The 16,158-nt window shown below is 43.0% G+C and overlaps 2 protein-coding genes across 7 annotated transcripts in view; one reads left to right on the top strand and one right to left on the bottom strand.

Moving 5' to 3' along the window:
* Positions 1 to 6,173: 6,173 nt before the first annotated feature.
* Positions 6,174 to 10,489, top strand: SRP14 (signal recognition particle 14). Of its 2 annotated transcripts, XM_054198267.1 has the most exons (5): positions 6,176 to 6,321; positions 6,784 to 6,856; positions 7,485 to 7,597; positions 9,262 to 9,294; positions 9,630 to 10,489. In XM_054198267.1, exons 1-5 carry the CDS (start codon positions 6,298 to 6,300, stop codon positions 9,717 to 9,719), a joined length of 333 nt encoding a protein of 110 aa, XP_054054242.1. In that variant the 5' UTR covers positions 6,176 to 6,297; the 3' UTR covers positions 9,720 to 10,489. The 2 variants fall into 2 exon arrangements, with proteins under 2 accessions (XP_054054243.1, XP_054054242.1); XM_054198268.1 differs by lacking the exon at positions 9,262 to 9,294 and having other exon boundaries at positions 6,174 to 6,321.
* EIF2AK4 (eukaryotic translation initiation factor 2 alpha kinase 4) overlaps positions 7,596 to 16,158 on the bottom strand; it is a 44,609-nt gene continuing 36,046 nt past the window's right edge. For 2 of the 5 annotated variants that reach the window (XM_054198262.1, XM_054198259.1), the window contains exons 36-39: positions 15,059 to 15,127; positions 14,366 to 14,410; positions 13,073 to 13,197; positions 7,596 to 7,988 (exon numbers count right to left, since the gene is read on the bottom strand). In XM_054198262.1, coding sequence (XP_054054237.1) covers positions 7,856 to 7,988; positions 13,073 to 13,197; positions 14,366 to 14,410; positions 15,059 to 15,127 — 372 coding nt within the window. In that variant the 3' untranslated portion in view covers positions 7,596 to 7,855. The other 3 variants (XM_054198263.1, XM_054198261.1, XR_008465902.1) reach the window with 3 other exon arrangements.

Genomic DNA, 16,158 nt, shown 5'->3' with positions numbered 1-16,158 from the left:
ACCCAATCTCTGTCACCTCATTACTCTTGAGCTCCAACTTAATTACCTCCCTGATGCTTTGTACAGCTCTCAACCAGACATTCGGTGTCTGCTTAGAAATCTGCCATGCAAAATGAAGTGATGACTGTATACCCTCTTCCTGCTGGAGAGATGAGCTGTGAAGTTTGGTAAATATCATTTCTAGAGCACCCAGAAGGTGCATCGTATTGTACAGTCCCGAACCTGCATCACTGGAGTTCACAGACGACTTACAAAGACCCACTGAAACCATGCTGAAAGCTCATATCACAAAATTGGTTTAAAGATAATAGCAAAGTTTTAACCCCAGTGCATTTGTGGTTTATAGGTTAGAGCTCCAAAGACAGGAGTTACCTTAACAGCTCCCAAGTTCTGACCTCCTGTATACCACTACGGCTGTACTGATGCCAGCGGGATTGCAAGGAAGAAGAATTTGATGGTTGATTTTTCAGAAAGTCAGTCCCTTGTGTGAAAGTTCATACCCCAAAGTGGAGGGGACATGTCCGAACGCCTTGTAAAACTCACTCCTGGTTCAAACGCAGACCAAGGTCTGCCATTTGAGTAGCCCTGTATCCCTCAAAAAATATGTGAGATATACACTGAAAATTAATTTCACATGCCTAAAAATTTAAAATACACTAGTTTTAAGAGTAACAAATAATATGAGCTTATAAGATATATAGTATCTTATAATATATAATATCACAATAAGATATATAATATCTTATAATTTTGGCCATGGAGAAGATAAACTGGAACTTAACCACAGTAAACACCTCACTGTTGCAAGGATATGAGCACATCCTGATACATTTTTGTTTGTTTCTATATGAGTGTCTCATGTGTCTGAACTCGAACCCGATGCTATTGTTAAGTCACTTCTAAAGACTCGTTCTGCCACGTGGTGCAGCACTCTCGGCCACGCAGTCTCCAGCCCACGTACGTGCGTACGGTGCGGTGTCTCTTGCCAGCGGCAGCAGAGGAGCGGAGAGGCTGTGGGAGGAGAGCGGCAGCGGGGACAGGGCAGCTCAGCTGCGTCACCTCACAGGTGCGCTCCGTCACAACAGGCTGTTCCTACACTTCCCTCTGCTCTGCTCGCAACTGAAAGTTATCGGGACAAACGTACCTTCAAAACGCAGTGTGGATGCCCATACTGCATATCTCTTCTTTTTTTTTTTTTTACTGACTGTTGTACTGCAGTGTTTTGCGTTGGTTTTGGAGCTCTGTGGGACTGTGTTTTGTTTGCCATGTCCTTCAAAAGTAAACACATCTGTCGACACGTTGCTTCTTCTCCCTAGGTCCTTCCTCACACCCAGGGAGTTAACGGAATTGCCTCTTTAATTTCACCGTGCCCAGAGGCGTGTTGTGCCCTACGGCATTTTTCACGGATTCATAACACACGTGTCATTGCAGGGATGCACCTTCTCTGCTGCATCGTCCCCAGGGTGAGCTGTGCCGCCGGGTTTCCCTAGAGACCACAGATGACACCATCAGTTGTACAGATGACCAATTCAGCATCCGGGCTGCCATTTTTTGGGCCTTTTTTCACCCCATTTATTTGTGACACAGGGGCACGTCACAAAACCATTTTGAGCATGTGCGAGACACTTAGCAACAGAGTAAATACACATCCCTTATCTTCCCTGACAGAGAGCTTTCTAAAATCTGGACGGTACTTCAAAACCGTGAAGCCCTTTTCCAACAAACAATCTTTTTGTGTCTCACTCCAGCCAGGCTTTGGTTTCCACTACAATAGTAATGTGGTGCATTAGAGTTTTAAGAAACATATCTCTATCTATTTCCTGGTCTCCCTCACAAAATATAAATCACCATTAACACTGCTATTACACAACGAAAGTCAGTGCCTGTTGAACTCAAGGTTACGCTTAACCTACCTTTGAAACTCATTTTGTGTAAATAGAACATAATATTAAATAAAATAGGAGAACTTCACTAAGATGAACAGAAACGTTCAGGAAAGAGCTCGGGGTACATGAACAAGTTCCTAAGACATGGGAGAACACCTCCCGCTTCTCTGTGGAAGTTGAGCTTCTCACCAGGGGCTCAGCAGCTTTCTGGTGGCATGTCCTGGTCACGGAAAGATCTTTCAAAAATACCTTGTGTAGTTCTCTGTCTGAATCTACAAAGTATTCAGAATATTTCTCTTTTTCACGGCTACCAGCTGATCAGGCAAAGAATACCATTTTGTGCACATAGATCTGTCCTGTTCAACTGCTCTCTGATCGTCGTTCTCTTGCATGTCATTTATTTCTTTTCACAAGGGACACTTAAAAAGAGCGTTAAGACCTGATCTGGGGACTGACATTCACCTGTACCCATGTAACCTGCTAACCGCTTTGTTGGAAGCCCACCTACCACTAGAAAAGAGTGAAACTGTTCACTGCTGTAGTTAGAACTTTTCCTCTTTGTTTCCCTGGCAGAGAGCTTGGGGATGTTTTGGTAGCTATTCCAGGGTTAATTGTCTTTCTGCCCAACCAGCCGCTGTTAAATGTTGGCCCTGGAAGGCTTTTCCTTTGCCCATTAATCTCAGATCTGGTGAGGCCGGTAAGGCAGTGAGGTGTGCATCTCTGTTTTTACAGTACTAATGATAGACTTGTGAAGGGGGGGGAGGCTGTGACTGGGGTGTTGCTACAACACTGACTCTTTTTCCTGCACATAGCTGTACTTTGACTGGTATGCTTGAATTTACAGATCAAAGAGAATTACCAAAATGATCCACTTGTGAATTGTGGGCCATTATCTGTTATTAACTCATCTTGAGCACTGTGGTAAGCAAACTGTAATTTACAGTATGTTATTACATTTCTGCTCACTGTGATGTACAGCAGCTGAATGTGTGTGTGTGTGATAGTCCATAACGAGAAGTAATCTTTGCTAGCTAATTCAAATAGATCTTTGCCAATCCCTACTGAGGCTGAACAAGATTTTAATTTACTTCTAATAATTTTGTTTTTCTGCTTCCTGCCCCTCCCACCACATTTAGGAGAGGAGAAGGTTTCACATTCTCCCTTTCTCTTCGGTACACGCTTGCTTCCAGGAAAACTTGGAAGCGCAGCAACAACCTCCTCCAGTTCTCTGCCAGATTTCCTTCAGGACTTAATGATTCAGGTGGCTTCATTTGCTAAATTTTTGCCAAAAAAAAGTAGTTCTCTACTGACACCATATAATAAAGTTGAGCAAACAGGAGGGCTGGTAGGAGACTTATTTTTATTGCCTGGCTCTAGTCACATGACAGATCAGGTTACAAAATACGAATACCCCTGCCAGCTCTCAGGATCCACCAATTCCTCTTGCTACTGTTTTAATCCAACCTGTCTTTTCTTTTTTCTTCGCCTTCTTCCCCCTCTCCCCCCCCTTTTTTTTTTCTGAGGGCAGAGGGTGAAGGGGAAGGCATTAGACTGGGGCAGGAGATAGAGTAGAAAGCAAGTATATCATGATTGGGAGTATCCCTTTAGCTCCTTCAGTGTTTGTTCAGCACTTTTTCGCCAGCTGAATAGCTTATTCCCTCTGAGTGTTGGCAGCCTTTGGCAAAAGTAAAGCAATGTCAGCATTCCCCTGTTCCATCTATTTTTTGGAAAAGAATCATTTAAAATATTCCATTTTCACCTTGTTTGCAAGTTGTGATGAAGGCTTCTCCCCCAATTAAATTGTGACATTCTGGCTCGAAAAACAACTTTAAGATCAAGAAGATAAGCTAATACACATGCATGCACACACACACAAAATCCTCCTTATGGAAAGAAATTCAGCAATTCCGTGGAGCCACTTCTTTTGTTAGCAGTGAGACAAATATATTTTCAGAAAAATTGCTGATAAAACAATAGATTTGAAAAATGTAAACTTTATGCAACTCCCTGGAGTTCTTCACAGTGGTTTCCCCTTTGTCCCTTCTTCCAGCCTACAGCAGTACCAGAAACTTTGGCGCCACGGGTTCCTGCAAGGAATCTACCTAGATAGGTAGATGCAGAAGATCTTTGTACGGTCTCTGATGCTGTAACGACACTGCTACTGATACCTCAAGGTGGACATGACTGTGTCCACAGCGCACTGAAGGCACAGCTCAGCAACAGAAGTAGCTTCTAATAGTGGGTTGAGATTTTTGTGCAAAAGGGGAAAAAAAAACTCCATGGTGCTCATCCCACAGGCATTGATGGGTTTTGTTGCATAAAAGGTATAGAGAATAACTACGTATCTTTCTCCACCTTCACGAAATAAAAGCTGTGGTACAGGGAAATCAGGAGACCTGTTCAAAGCAACACAAGACTTCTCTGGTGAATTCAAAAGTCAGAATTCAGGCGAGAGTTGTAGTCCCCGTGTTTCAGCTAGGAGACCACCCGTCTTCTCCTTTGGCAAACATGAGTGGAAACGTACTTCCGTGTTCCACTGTCTGTGACCGTGATAGTTTCCAAGGGGCAGTATGTTGCAACTGGTTTAGTTTTTTAATTTCTTCTCTTCTTCCACAAGTTGCCTATGAAAATCTGCAACACTAGTGCACTATTGCATCGTCCTCATTCAGAGCTCTCTTGAAAACACAATCCCACTCTGATTTCTGGTACAACAACCTCTTGTAATTAGGAACCTGTTATAACTGCTCCTGCAACCAGGCAGGGTGAGAGGAAGAAACGTGTCAGCAGCAAGTGACTCCTTGCATCCACCTGTCTTCACTTGTTGCGGGCACCGACTGTAAGCTTTTAGGGGCAGGGACCATCACTTTCTACAACTGTACAAGGCTTTGGCCTGTCGGTACTTCTGATCACAGCACTGATGATGTCCCTTTAGAATGCCTGTTTTCAGAAGACTTAAATAACATATATTCTTCACTTCAGTTTTTATGAGTTTTTTAATGCTATGAGAAACAATGAAAATTATTTTTCTGAAGCCTTTCCTCCTCAACTGCAAATAATTCAATTGCAAAAACATCAAGAGGGTAATACCATCCACAGTTAGGGAAAGGCAGTGTTGGATCTCTGCACTTGCTTTGACTCCAACATAATGGATTTAATTTAATAAAATGATAGATTTTGATAAACCACGGCCGTGTTGCGATGACCTGCTTCTTGGGCATTTCCTTGTTCTTTAGGCAGTTTCATTTGTGTGTGTGCAATCACAGCACCCTCTACTGCCTCTTGCTTAACCTGCAAAAGGACAGCAAACGATTGTAAACTCGAAAGAGGACTTTTGGAGTGACTAGACTCTCCGAAGTGTCGTTTTATACATGAAACAAAGCCCCCGCCTTGAGAAGGGAAAAGAAAGAACGTGTTTCGGCTCCGTCTAGAAGGCACTCCCGAGCTCCTGAATTAACAGGATCAGTTCCTCAGGGGCTCAAGCACCCATAGCCTGACCGTTTTTCCCTTTTATCTGTATATAAGGCATTATCTTCCACTTTTGTTAAGTCCCTGGAGGAAAAAGGCATCAATTGTCCTTGTGAGAAACATCAAGAGGCACTAGATCAAATGGTAATTCTGCGTCTTCCCGCATGAACTAACTGAAAACTCCCTTTCCAGAACCTGCCCCTCAGGAGCTTCAAGTCTGCCGGGGGGGAGGTGTCCTCTCGCCCCACCCAGACGCCGGCTTCCTCTTCCCCGTTCCTTGTGCAACCCTCGGGGCCTCCTTCCTTCCCTCTCCCTTCACCCTGCGAGCCTCCGCCCAGCCGCCGAGCCCCTTTCCCCCGGCCATTTCACCCCTTCGCTGGCAACGCCGGCCCAACCACTTCTCTGCTTTCACGGGGGGCCAACGGGGCGCCCGGGGTCGCCGAGCCACGGCCGGCGGCCACCACCCGCTGCAGTGACGAGGAGTCCGAGCTGGCCGACCACCCCCCGCCCCTGCGAGGCACAGGCCAGCACCCCGCTCCTCGGCAGGCCGCGGCCTACTGGCGGCCGAGTCGTTCAGCCCCGCGTCCCGGCCGGCGGGTGACGGGATTCGCCCGCCCGGGGGAGGCGGCCACGGGCCTGCTGGGGTAACGCAGCGTGTGAGGAGGCGCACGGTCACCGTTACCGTGCCGCCGCGGGGGGGTATAACGGGGGGAGCCGTGTAACGGCGGCGGCAGCGGCCGCAGAGCCCGGCGGGGACCGGCGGCTCCTCCTCCTCGGCGGCCGCGCGGAGGGGCGGGGCCGGGGCGGGGCGGTGGCCGCGCGGGGCTGACGTGGCGCTCCCCGGGAGGCGCGTTCCGCCCGCTCCCTTCCTCCCGCCGCGTGCGTGCGTTGCGTGTGTGCGTGCGTGCGTTGCGCGCGCGCGGCGTTTCCGGCGCGGCGGTGCAGGATGGTGCTGCTGGAGAGCGAGCAGGTCGGGAGGGGCTGGGTGGCCGGGACGGTCCCCGGGCGGTCCCCGCCGTCGCGACTGGCCGCCCGGGGTGTGCCTTGTGCCGGCTGCTGGTGGCGGAGGGGAAAGCCCCGCAAGGCCCTGGGGTGCGGCGGGCCCGCGCTGGGCCGGCCCCTCGCCTGCCCCGGCGGCGGGGGAGGGGAGCCAGCATCGCTGTACCCGGTGACTTGGGCGAGGGAGAGGCAAAAACGCTGGGGCCGCGGCAGGTCTGGCGGGTGTTAGAGCTCGTTTTCCGGCTGGGCCTCGTGTCCCGCAGCTCCTGGGTGGGGAAAGCCGGGAGTTCACCGTTCCTTGGTGCTTGTTCCCGCGGAACTGGGGGAGCCCGGCCTGGGGTAACGGCGAGGCCGGGGCTGCTCCACGGGCTTCTCCCTGCGCAGGGTGAAACGCTTGCGAGGTGGCCAAGGATGGGGTCTCTTTCTCTTGCAGTTCCTGACAGAGCTTACCAGGCTCTTTCAGAAGTGCAGGACTTCGGGGAGTGTTTTCATAACGCTGAAGAAATGTAAGTAAGTTTTAAGTCTGTTGCTCGATTAAAGAGGTGTTCATGTAAATCAAACGTACGGTGTTGTTAGCATGTATTTTAAAAGATGCGGTTGTAATTCAGAGTATCTACAAACAGGAGAAATCATATGGACAAATGAATCATCTTAGCTGCAGTATTAATAACCTTGAAGTAAGACTGAGTTTCAAACTGCAGGAAATATTGGAACTTTAGAGTTATTAAACAATAATTGGAGATCCTTAGATCTCTATAAAAGGAGAATTATAGCGTTGCTGTTGTGTGTCTCTGTTTCTCTGGTTTCTGGCTAGCTGGTGCTGCCCGAGAAGTCAAGTGTCCTCGGCTGCAGTTTGACATGCATTTAAAACATACTGCTGCTGGAGCAGGTGGTTCATACAGCATGTCAGGGGAAGGATTTACATTTTTTCCCGGCAGATGTAGTTTATGGAACAGATCCTGGTGGGGTTACAGAGGAAGGGGTCTGTCAGCAATTTGGCAGCAATGTCAGTTCAGATGACCTTAAATTCCAAGGCGTTTTACAGATCTTCTCATGAGCAATTTTTAACATCTCATGCCAGGAAGCATCCAGTGATTTTAGTGAAATATGAATAAACATTCTCTTTCAATACAGATGATGGCCGAACAAAACCAGTCCCACGCAAAGGCCATGTAGAAAGTTTTGAACCAGCAGACAATAAGTGTCTTCTAAGAGCAACTGATGGAAAGAAGAAAATTAGCACAGTGGTAAGTGACAACTTGGATTAGAAGGATTAGTGGCCCTACTTGTCTTTTATTTAATGCCCCATATTTTAAGTGAAATTTGACTTTATATGAATTCCATGAGAACTACCCTCTTCATTCCAGAGAAACCATATGGTAGTTAAACACACAACTGAAGCTGGGATGCTGAAGTGTTACGCTTACCTGAAGTCTTAATACTTACAGTCAGCATTACAAATGGGTCAGTTGTTTATAGTTTTGCTCTGTATGCTGGATTTTGCTTCAAAGTGGTATTGCAGGACAGCAGAAAGGGACCCTGCCTGTTTTCAGCAGCCTTGGCTGTTTTGAGTCGGGTGGAATTGTTTGGAGGGAAGGGCAGAGACATGGGCAGAAGGACACAGGGCAGATACGGAACCTGCAGTATGAGGACAAACAGTGTGGCTCTGAGGAGAAGAAAAGTCCTGCACACCTATGCTCAAGCCTCAGGTGACAAAGAGGTAGTTTCTTATAGACCTTGATGGAATTACCGAAGGTCCTTACAATCCAGGAAAGAACAGGATGTTCCCAGGCTGTAAAACAGTAGGAAAGGGATCCTTGTTGCCTGGCAAGAACGTGTAGGTGTGCGTGGACTCTTTTAAGCCTTAATCTTGCTTAGCATACCTATTTTTTTCTCATTTACAGAGCTATTTGTATTTTGGGAAACGTTAACTGAAGTTGAAAAGCTGAAAAGTTGAAAACCACTTTTGTTGTGGTTTAGCCCCAGCTGGGAGCTAGAACCACGCAGCTGCTCACTCCCTCCCCCCAGTTTGGATGGGGGAGAGAATTGGAAGAGTAGGAGTGAGGAAAAAAAACCTCATGGATTGAGATAAAGACGGTTTAATAGGTAGAGCAAAAGCCACGCAAGGAAAGCAACACAAGGCATTCGTTCACTGCTTCCCATCACTCAAAATGCACACACACACCCCCCCCTTTCTTCTTCCCCCAGCTTTATATACTGAGCACGATGTCCCACGGCACGGAATATCCCTTCGGTCAGTTGGGGTCTGCTGTCCCGGCTGTGTCCCCTCCCAGCTTCTTGTGCCCCCCCCATCCTGCTGGCTGGCAGGGCGGTGTGAGGAGCAGAAAAGGCCTTGAGAGCTTAGCAACAACTAAAAACATCAGTGCACTATCGAAAAGTTTTTCTCATCCCAAATCCAAAACATAGCACTATACCAGCTGCCAATAAAAAAGTTAACTCTGTCCCAAATGAAACCACGACAACTTTGAGTGAGAGACTGGGAAAGGCTTTAGCTGACTTCATCTCTCCTCTGTGATGTAACCCAAGGAAAAATGTTACTTAGAGAAATCATTGAGAGAATCTGGGCTGCGACATAGTTTTATGGCCCCACAGGTAAATAAAACCTTCCTTAGAATGTTTCTTCACATTCTTCCCATTTGAAAACACAGGAATTTGGGACAAATGGCCACCAGAGGATTTTGTTAATCGAGTAGGGAGTGTGTTCAGTTTTCTAAATCAGCAAAGTCCTATGACATGTCAGTACAGCCTACCTTCCACTGAACGTCATGAGTTGATCCAACTGCTGCTAAAAAGACTGGATGGTCGCTGGGGGGTAAACACATACTGATACTTGGTTTGTAATAGTAATAACCAGTGTTCTCTTGGTTAACCTCCAGTATTACTTTTGTAGGTGAGCTCAAAGGAAGTAAATAAATTCCAGATGGTAAGTTTTGTATGCCTTTTATCTTCCTTTTCTGTAGGTATGGGGGAATGGTCAGCTGTGAACGGGTTGATTCAGTGCGGAACTGCCATACAGATTAACCTTGGACTACCCACGTATCTGCGTTTGTTTAAAAAAAAGAAATAAAAATTCCATTGTATTTTATCTAAGTTTCTGCATTGGTTTAGAAACAATAGTTTCCCAGTGTAGGGTGTAAGAGCATGATTCTCTAACTGAGAAAATGCAGATACCTATTCATTATCAATATATAAAATGTTACCTCTAGTATATTGTCGCTTACATATTTGTTCTTGTAATGGTTCTAATTGTTTTTGCAGGCATATTCAAATTTGCTGAGAGCTAACATGGATGGCTTGAAGAAAAAAGACAAGAAAAGCAAAAACAAGAAGAGTAAAGCAACACAGTGACGGAGCAGTGTCCTACCATCACTATAACAGACTTGACCCTTGCTCAAAGCAAAGTCCATTTCTTTTTGAGTTACCACTTGTCTTTGGCTTTCCTTCCAGCAGGATACTGGGATGTTATCAGTACTTTTGTTTAAACTGAGAGCAGAAGGTGCTTTCTCTGGATTGTTGTACGGCAGCAGTATTTACAGGGTTATACTGAAATAGCTTTACACTCAGCTGCCAACTAGTTTTGTACTTATACTGCTGTTTGTTTTGTATTATACAAGTGGGCAATATAAAAAACCTGTCTGGGGGGTAACGTGGGGTGAAGAGAAATGCACTGTGCCAGGAGCAAAGTGAGACCAGAGCAGGAGTCTCCGTGACAGATGCCCAGTTTTATAGATAAGCCTCAGTAGTACTAGGGAAGGTGGGTGCCAACATATTATCAGGAACAGCAGCTTTCCTGTTTCTGTCTTATTTTGAGGGATGCGCCTACGTGATGCAGTGCAGATACCCCTAAGGCTCTTTCAAAGCCAGGCAGCTGTGCCGTTGCTCCATGCTTATCCAGCTGTGCTGACCCTGGCTCAGGCTGGGGGGAGGGCAGGCCTCTGTATCATGTTCCCTTCAGAAAATGCTCATGTCTCCTAAACTTTTTCTTTTAAAGCTTCATCCTTTAGTATATTCAGGGATCTGAATTTCCCCATACTTCACATCTTAAAGTAGCTCCTTCATTTGAGCAGATGTAAAAGACGAATACTTAATTGTTTCTATTAAAGACAATGAAAAATGGATTTGATTGTAATGACTGATGTGACTTATCTTAGTGAATGGCTGGGCATAGTATGGTTATCTGTGCCTTTAGGACTGACTCCCCTGATGCTACTTTGTATGTTGCTCAGAAGTTCTTGTGTTTGTCTTTAAAGTTACCTCTTTACATATTTTAACTTTGCCCTCCTCTTTATGACAAGAAAAGGGCAGGAAAAGTAAGTAGTATTTCTTAATGCAATAAGCCTGCAGTGCTAAAGGCAATCATTTGAGTTAAAGGAAAAAAAAAAAAAACCACAAGAGTAAGCTGTTTAAACAGAAGGTACCAGGTGGGGAGGGAGGGTAAACACCAGTGTATTTCTACAAATCCCTAACATTTTTTTCCTGCATATTTGCTCCAGTATTATAAGCAATTTGATGTGAAATACAATGCATAGTTAACTATGGCTGCTGTAACTCATCTTCAGATTTACTCAGCTTCGTTTGTCTTGATGGGGTTGTGTTACAGCTCAGCTTCAAGAAGATAATTACAACATTGCCATCATTACTATGACTTTAACTTCAAACTTAATCAGACAACCCAAGTGAAGAAAGCTAGTTCAAAACTTTGGTTATGACTCTAGCACACGCAGGTTACTGTTTCTCTTAAAAGTCTTCATTTTAGGTCTGAAACACGTTTTTCATGTATCTGATCTTATTTCATCTCCCAGGAAGCCACTGCTTGATTTTAATGCAAAAGTAGAGGCAGAACAAGCATACGCAGCCAGGCTTGCAACAACTCAAGTTAAAAGCTATTCTCTCTTATATAGAAATTAAACCAATAGGTTTATTAAAAAACAAACACAAAAAGCTTGCACTACACATTTCAAGAAGGCTCGGTAGCCAAACCTTTTATTACGTAAAAACCCTTCTTCAAAAAAGTTTAAAACAGTTACAGCTGAAGATAATTCATCTTCTTTAATCCTTGAACTGAGTTTCTCATTTCAGTACTACTGTTGCATATTGACATAAAAGGCATTCTGAAACTATGTACAAAGAGAAAGCAGTTTTACACCTGCACAGCTGATATGCCTTTTTTGTGGCATAAGGGGACAAGAATTACATGATAATACGTATCTCCAGCTGTAGTCAGACTTGCTCTTTAAGCGCCTATAAAACATTTATTTCCACTTTTTGACATAAATTTACAGTTTTATGTTACATATGAAATTCAGTCTGGACACATAAAGAAGCATCAGTTGCCTGTCTTGCATTATTACAGCTTTTTGAAATTCCTTCAACAAAACACTGTTGTCTGTTAATGAAAGCATCCCATAAAAGATGCTTTAAGTACTAAAACAAAACTTTGTATTCATCTCGGTAACTGTACAGGATAAGCACAGGAACCCTGCAGAAGGAAGGAAAAGAGAATATTTTTAAACTTTGAAACTGCAGGTTCAAAAGCTGTGGCAAATCTTAGCAACAAGCTAGAAAGAAAGGTTCGCTAGAACAGCAGGAAGTTTTAGTTCCTTTGTGGCTGCAATTCCCCCCTTGATTCTCTTTCCATTTATCTAGCCTGTTTAGTTTTCATTCAGTGATGTTGAAGGCTTATGGCTAAGCAGCGTTTTGTGTGCAGGCATCAAATGGGAAAGGAAGACTTTGTCAGGGACTGCATTACATTCATATCCAACACGGTGTGGAGCATTATTCATATGCAGTAGTTGGGTTTTGTTGCTTACAGCCTTGCAAGCTCCAGGAAGAAAAAAAAAAATAATTCATTTGATACTTAGTTGCCTTAGTGAACATTAGCAAACCTGAAGCAGTTTTGGTGCAAAGTCAATTTTTAGTCTCATTTTAAGATTAAGTAGTACCTTCAAGCTGAACACAGGTTTAAGAAAACGCATGTTAAATGAAGCCCACAATAGGGCATAAACACCCAGCTATCACTTAACTGTACCAGTACACACAAGAGTTGAAGATTTGCGGCTTAAAACTAGATGTGCCCAGACTATCAGGTTTCAGCCTCGCCAGAATCCAACAAGGAGACTAGGAGTCGAACATAAATGTTTTTATGCTTAAAAGACAGAAACAGGCTTTACAGTACACACTGGGAGAGCATGCCTTGTGTTTGCTTAAAGATGGGCTGTCTGTCATCTGTGCCAGATTCCCATTGTACTCCTTTAGAGCAGGAGGAATTCAATGTGCTCCAGAGTTTTAAAAGGCACGCCGAGTCCCCTCCACGAGAAAAGGAGGTCACTGTGTAGTAGAACAGCAGTATACCTGAATGGATATAGTCGTTTGCTTTTCGTTTTTATGAACAAAGCAGCAAATGAGATAATAATGGGGATACATTTTAGAATTTCTTAATTTATAAAAATTAAGAATTTACATGACCAAAAATGAGTATTTTACCACAAGTGAGGATTAGATGTCTGGTAAAATCCTACCATTTTGTTTCATGTTAGCGAAAAAATAGTACCCAAGGAAGTACACACATTTCCTGAACAGTTCTTTTTCCCCTCAGGGAGAGGGAAAGGGGAGGACAAATTAAGAGCAGTTTATTTATTAAAATCTGAATGCAAAAAATAATTGAGATGTCTTATGTACCTTAAGAACTTAACAAAATTTACCTCTTTTCCATTTTGATACTGTAAATTTCATCACAAATTGCTTGTAAGTATGAACATCTCTGTTTTGGCCATCGTGACATCAGTTGTCTCACAGCAGCATCAAAGGCTTGTCTATCTCCATCAAACTAAGAAAAAAAATTGACAAGGAGCCATGATACAGTCTTATTCTCTTTGAAGGAAATACTTCTGATTGGATTCAGTCTTATGAACATTGTGTAATGTCAATGCTCCTTAATTAAACATGTTATTAAAAAGGTTTCAAACAAAATCCATACAAACAACATGTGCAACTTGATTTTTTAATTTTTGGGGTTTTTTTTTAAGAAGATGAATGAAGAATTTAGTGATCAGTTTCTTAACACAGATAGTTTAGCAATAAAAAGGCGTAAGCAACGAAAAGGGCTCTATCAGTTTTGTGATGCTTGACAGAATATGAGAACTGGTGTAGGGGTAGTCAAAAGTGAACGATGCAAGCTGATAGTGCGCATTTTTTATTTTAATTTTTTTTTTTTTAAAGTAAAAGGTGATAAATTATCTCCATGATTTGAATAGACTGGATGAACCAAGTATTTTGAAAATATTTCCAAATGTTTCACTGGGGTCTGATGACCAGACAAGCACTGCGTCAGAGCAGCAGCTGTAAGGTGTGAAAGTCCTACATCCGGTTCCAGGCAGGATGCCATTCTCAAGTTTGCTTTTTTGGGCGGTGGGGAGGTGTCCATCTCTCCAATAAGAACTTCTGACTTTAAAGCTACTGTTGTCACTGGAGGAAAGAAAAGAACTTTGTCTTTGGTGGGTTTTTTCCCCCCCTTATCGAGCAGTTTCTGAATTGTTAAGAGTGTCAATGTAATGGTTATACATCCCTTTTTTATTTTGGCTTCACTAAGAGATGTTTCAGCTACTGTACTCAAAACAATTCCCTCTGTGTTTTGGGTCCTCCTTCACTAAGCTTCAAGAAACACCTTTGTTGAAACTGCTATTAGTGCTTATTGGTTTCCGAAAACGAGCAGTAAGACTTAATTTCAGTTAATTATTCCTGGAAATAAAAACAGCTTTGGATTAGGACTTCCTAATGGTGTCTTGTGTAATTTGGGTATTCAACAAAAAGATTTTTATAGCCTCAGTCAAGCTCCATGGGTAAAGAAAAAAAATCCTTTCAAGTTTTAAAGCCTAATTCAAACTCCTTGAAGGAGAAAAACTACAATGGCTGAATTTTATGTTCCACCTCATTAGGAACAGAATTTATCATCTATTGTTCAATTAGAGTTTCAACAACACTACTTAACTGCTTACCTTTAATGATAAGAAGGGCATCACAGTTGCTTTTGGCAGATCTACCTGCAAAAACGTTATCAAGAAATCAATACTTCTCAAGTTCTTCTGTTACCAGTTTGCCAACTGGAGATTAGGTGTACTTAAGGGAGTCAGACTTTGCCAAAGAAGCAATTGTGCTGATAGAACTGTGAGTCTACCAAGCTTTTAAACTTGATCTGCTCATGACAGATTCCACTATGGGAAGTTCCAAATAGGCGTAGGCAAATAGGCAGTATGCTTCCTGAAAAGCATATACCCATTTTGAAGTTCTTTGTGACATGGTCAGTGAAGTCCAAAAGCTATATACAAACAACAGCTACGCTGGTTTAAATAGGAGAGCAAATCAACAGCTACGCTGGTTTAAATAGGAGAGCAAATCTCTTTTGCTCTTACAAGTTATTAAATCCACCACAGTAGTTAGCGTAAGTACAGATTAAGAATTTACAACTGAATACTTGTTAAATTTTGTTCTATGAAACTGTCCAATACACACAATTTGAGATACTTTTCAAGCATTAAAGAAACATGCCATGGCTCTCATTTAAGCAGAAGTTTGTTTCATTTGGTATCTCTAAAGTGAGGCTATTGGCAGTAGTTTGTTCCAGACAGCAACTGCATCATCCAATTCAATTAAGAATTTGAAAGTAATTCAGGATTCTGACAAATACTTACTGCTAAAATCTCAATCTCACTTGTTTTCTGTTGCAGGCTAGAAATGAATGTTTGAAGTCTTGTTTGCACCTGCCAAGAAAAGACAGGCAAAAGTAAAATACACTGCTTCTGTGACACAGGTTGGGAACACTTACTTTTATTTCATAGATGATGAGAACAGAGGAGGCTGCACCTAACATGAGATGTAAACTACATCATATTTAAACCAAAATTCACATTTAATATAATTTTCAGGAACAATTCCACAACAATCCTTGAAGAGCAGACAGGAAGGAGACTGGGGCTGAGCCACTCTTGCAGCAATGGTAAAGATTTGATAATACTGGTATGGTAGTAAAGCAGATAGAACTGCATGTTACAATGTGAATTCCCACAAACGTGGTGAAAAACTGCATTTCTGTTTCTGGGTGTTAGATAACTTTTCAGAGGAATGTCAGAACCTGTGGCTGGATACAGTGAATCACCTCTAGCTGAAGAAAGATTTGAAAACCAAACCAAAGTATGGGCTATGCCTGCTAACACTTTTTTCCAGAGCAAGCTGTAACCCTGCAAAGACAGCACTTTACAAAATGTAGCAGCAGCCTTGCACTGCATTGTATTTTGTACCTTAGAGAGAAGCTTTTGTATATTAAAAACATGAAAGCAGAATGTCCGATTAGCTCAAAGCTCAGAGAATAACATCCACTTCTTTATTTGGGTGCCAAGAACTATTTATAGGGGGCATTTTTTGTTGCACACCCAAATTTCAACTGAGAAGGGGATAAGGTTACAGTTTTGTTTTACTATGTACTCTAAGTATCTTGAAGCCAATAGTCCTAAATGAGCAAATTCTGACATTTGTTTCTAGCATCATTTAATCTTTCCTGCATTATATTATAACATATTTTAGGCAGGTTTTTGTTGCTTTGGTTTTTTTTTTTTTTTAAATTTGCAATTTTTTCTTAGGCCTTTAGTTTGAGACAACAGAATGAGATATATGTGTCACAAACATGTTGCAAATTAAAAGTATGCTGAACTTGCACTTTTAACACACTTCAGCATTTATAAAAGAATGGAAAATTCCAGAACCATGGTTCCTACTAAAGTAAGATTTCTAGCCT

This window comes from Rissa tridactyla, chromosome 4 (assembly GCF_028500815.1).
Source record: "Rissa tridactyla isolate bRisTri1 chromosome 4, bRisTri1.patW.cur.20221130, whole genome shotgun sequence".
NCBI lineage: Eukaryota > Metazoa > Chordata > Aves > Charadriiformes > Laridae > Rissa > Rissa tridactyla.
The sequence above is the reverse complement of the archived record's forward strand: the minus strand, read 5'-3'. Positions and strand labels throughout refer to the sequence as shown.

Bases quoted from the DNA above. Each gene is read 5' to 3' on its own strand.
- SRP14 (XM_054198267.1), top strand. From the start codon at position 6,298: ATGGTGCTGCTGGAGAGCGAGCAG. The intron at 6,322-6,783 runs GTCGGGAGGGGC...TTTCTCTTGCAG, and splicing joins TGCTGCTGGAGAGCGAGCAG to TTCCTGACAGAGCTTACCAG. The intron at 6,857-7,484 runs GTAAGTAAGTTT...CTTTCAATACAG, and splicing joins TTTCATAACGCTGAAGAAAT to ATGATGGCCGAACAAAACCA.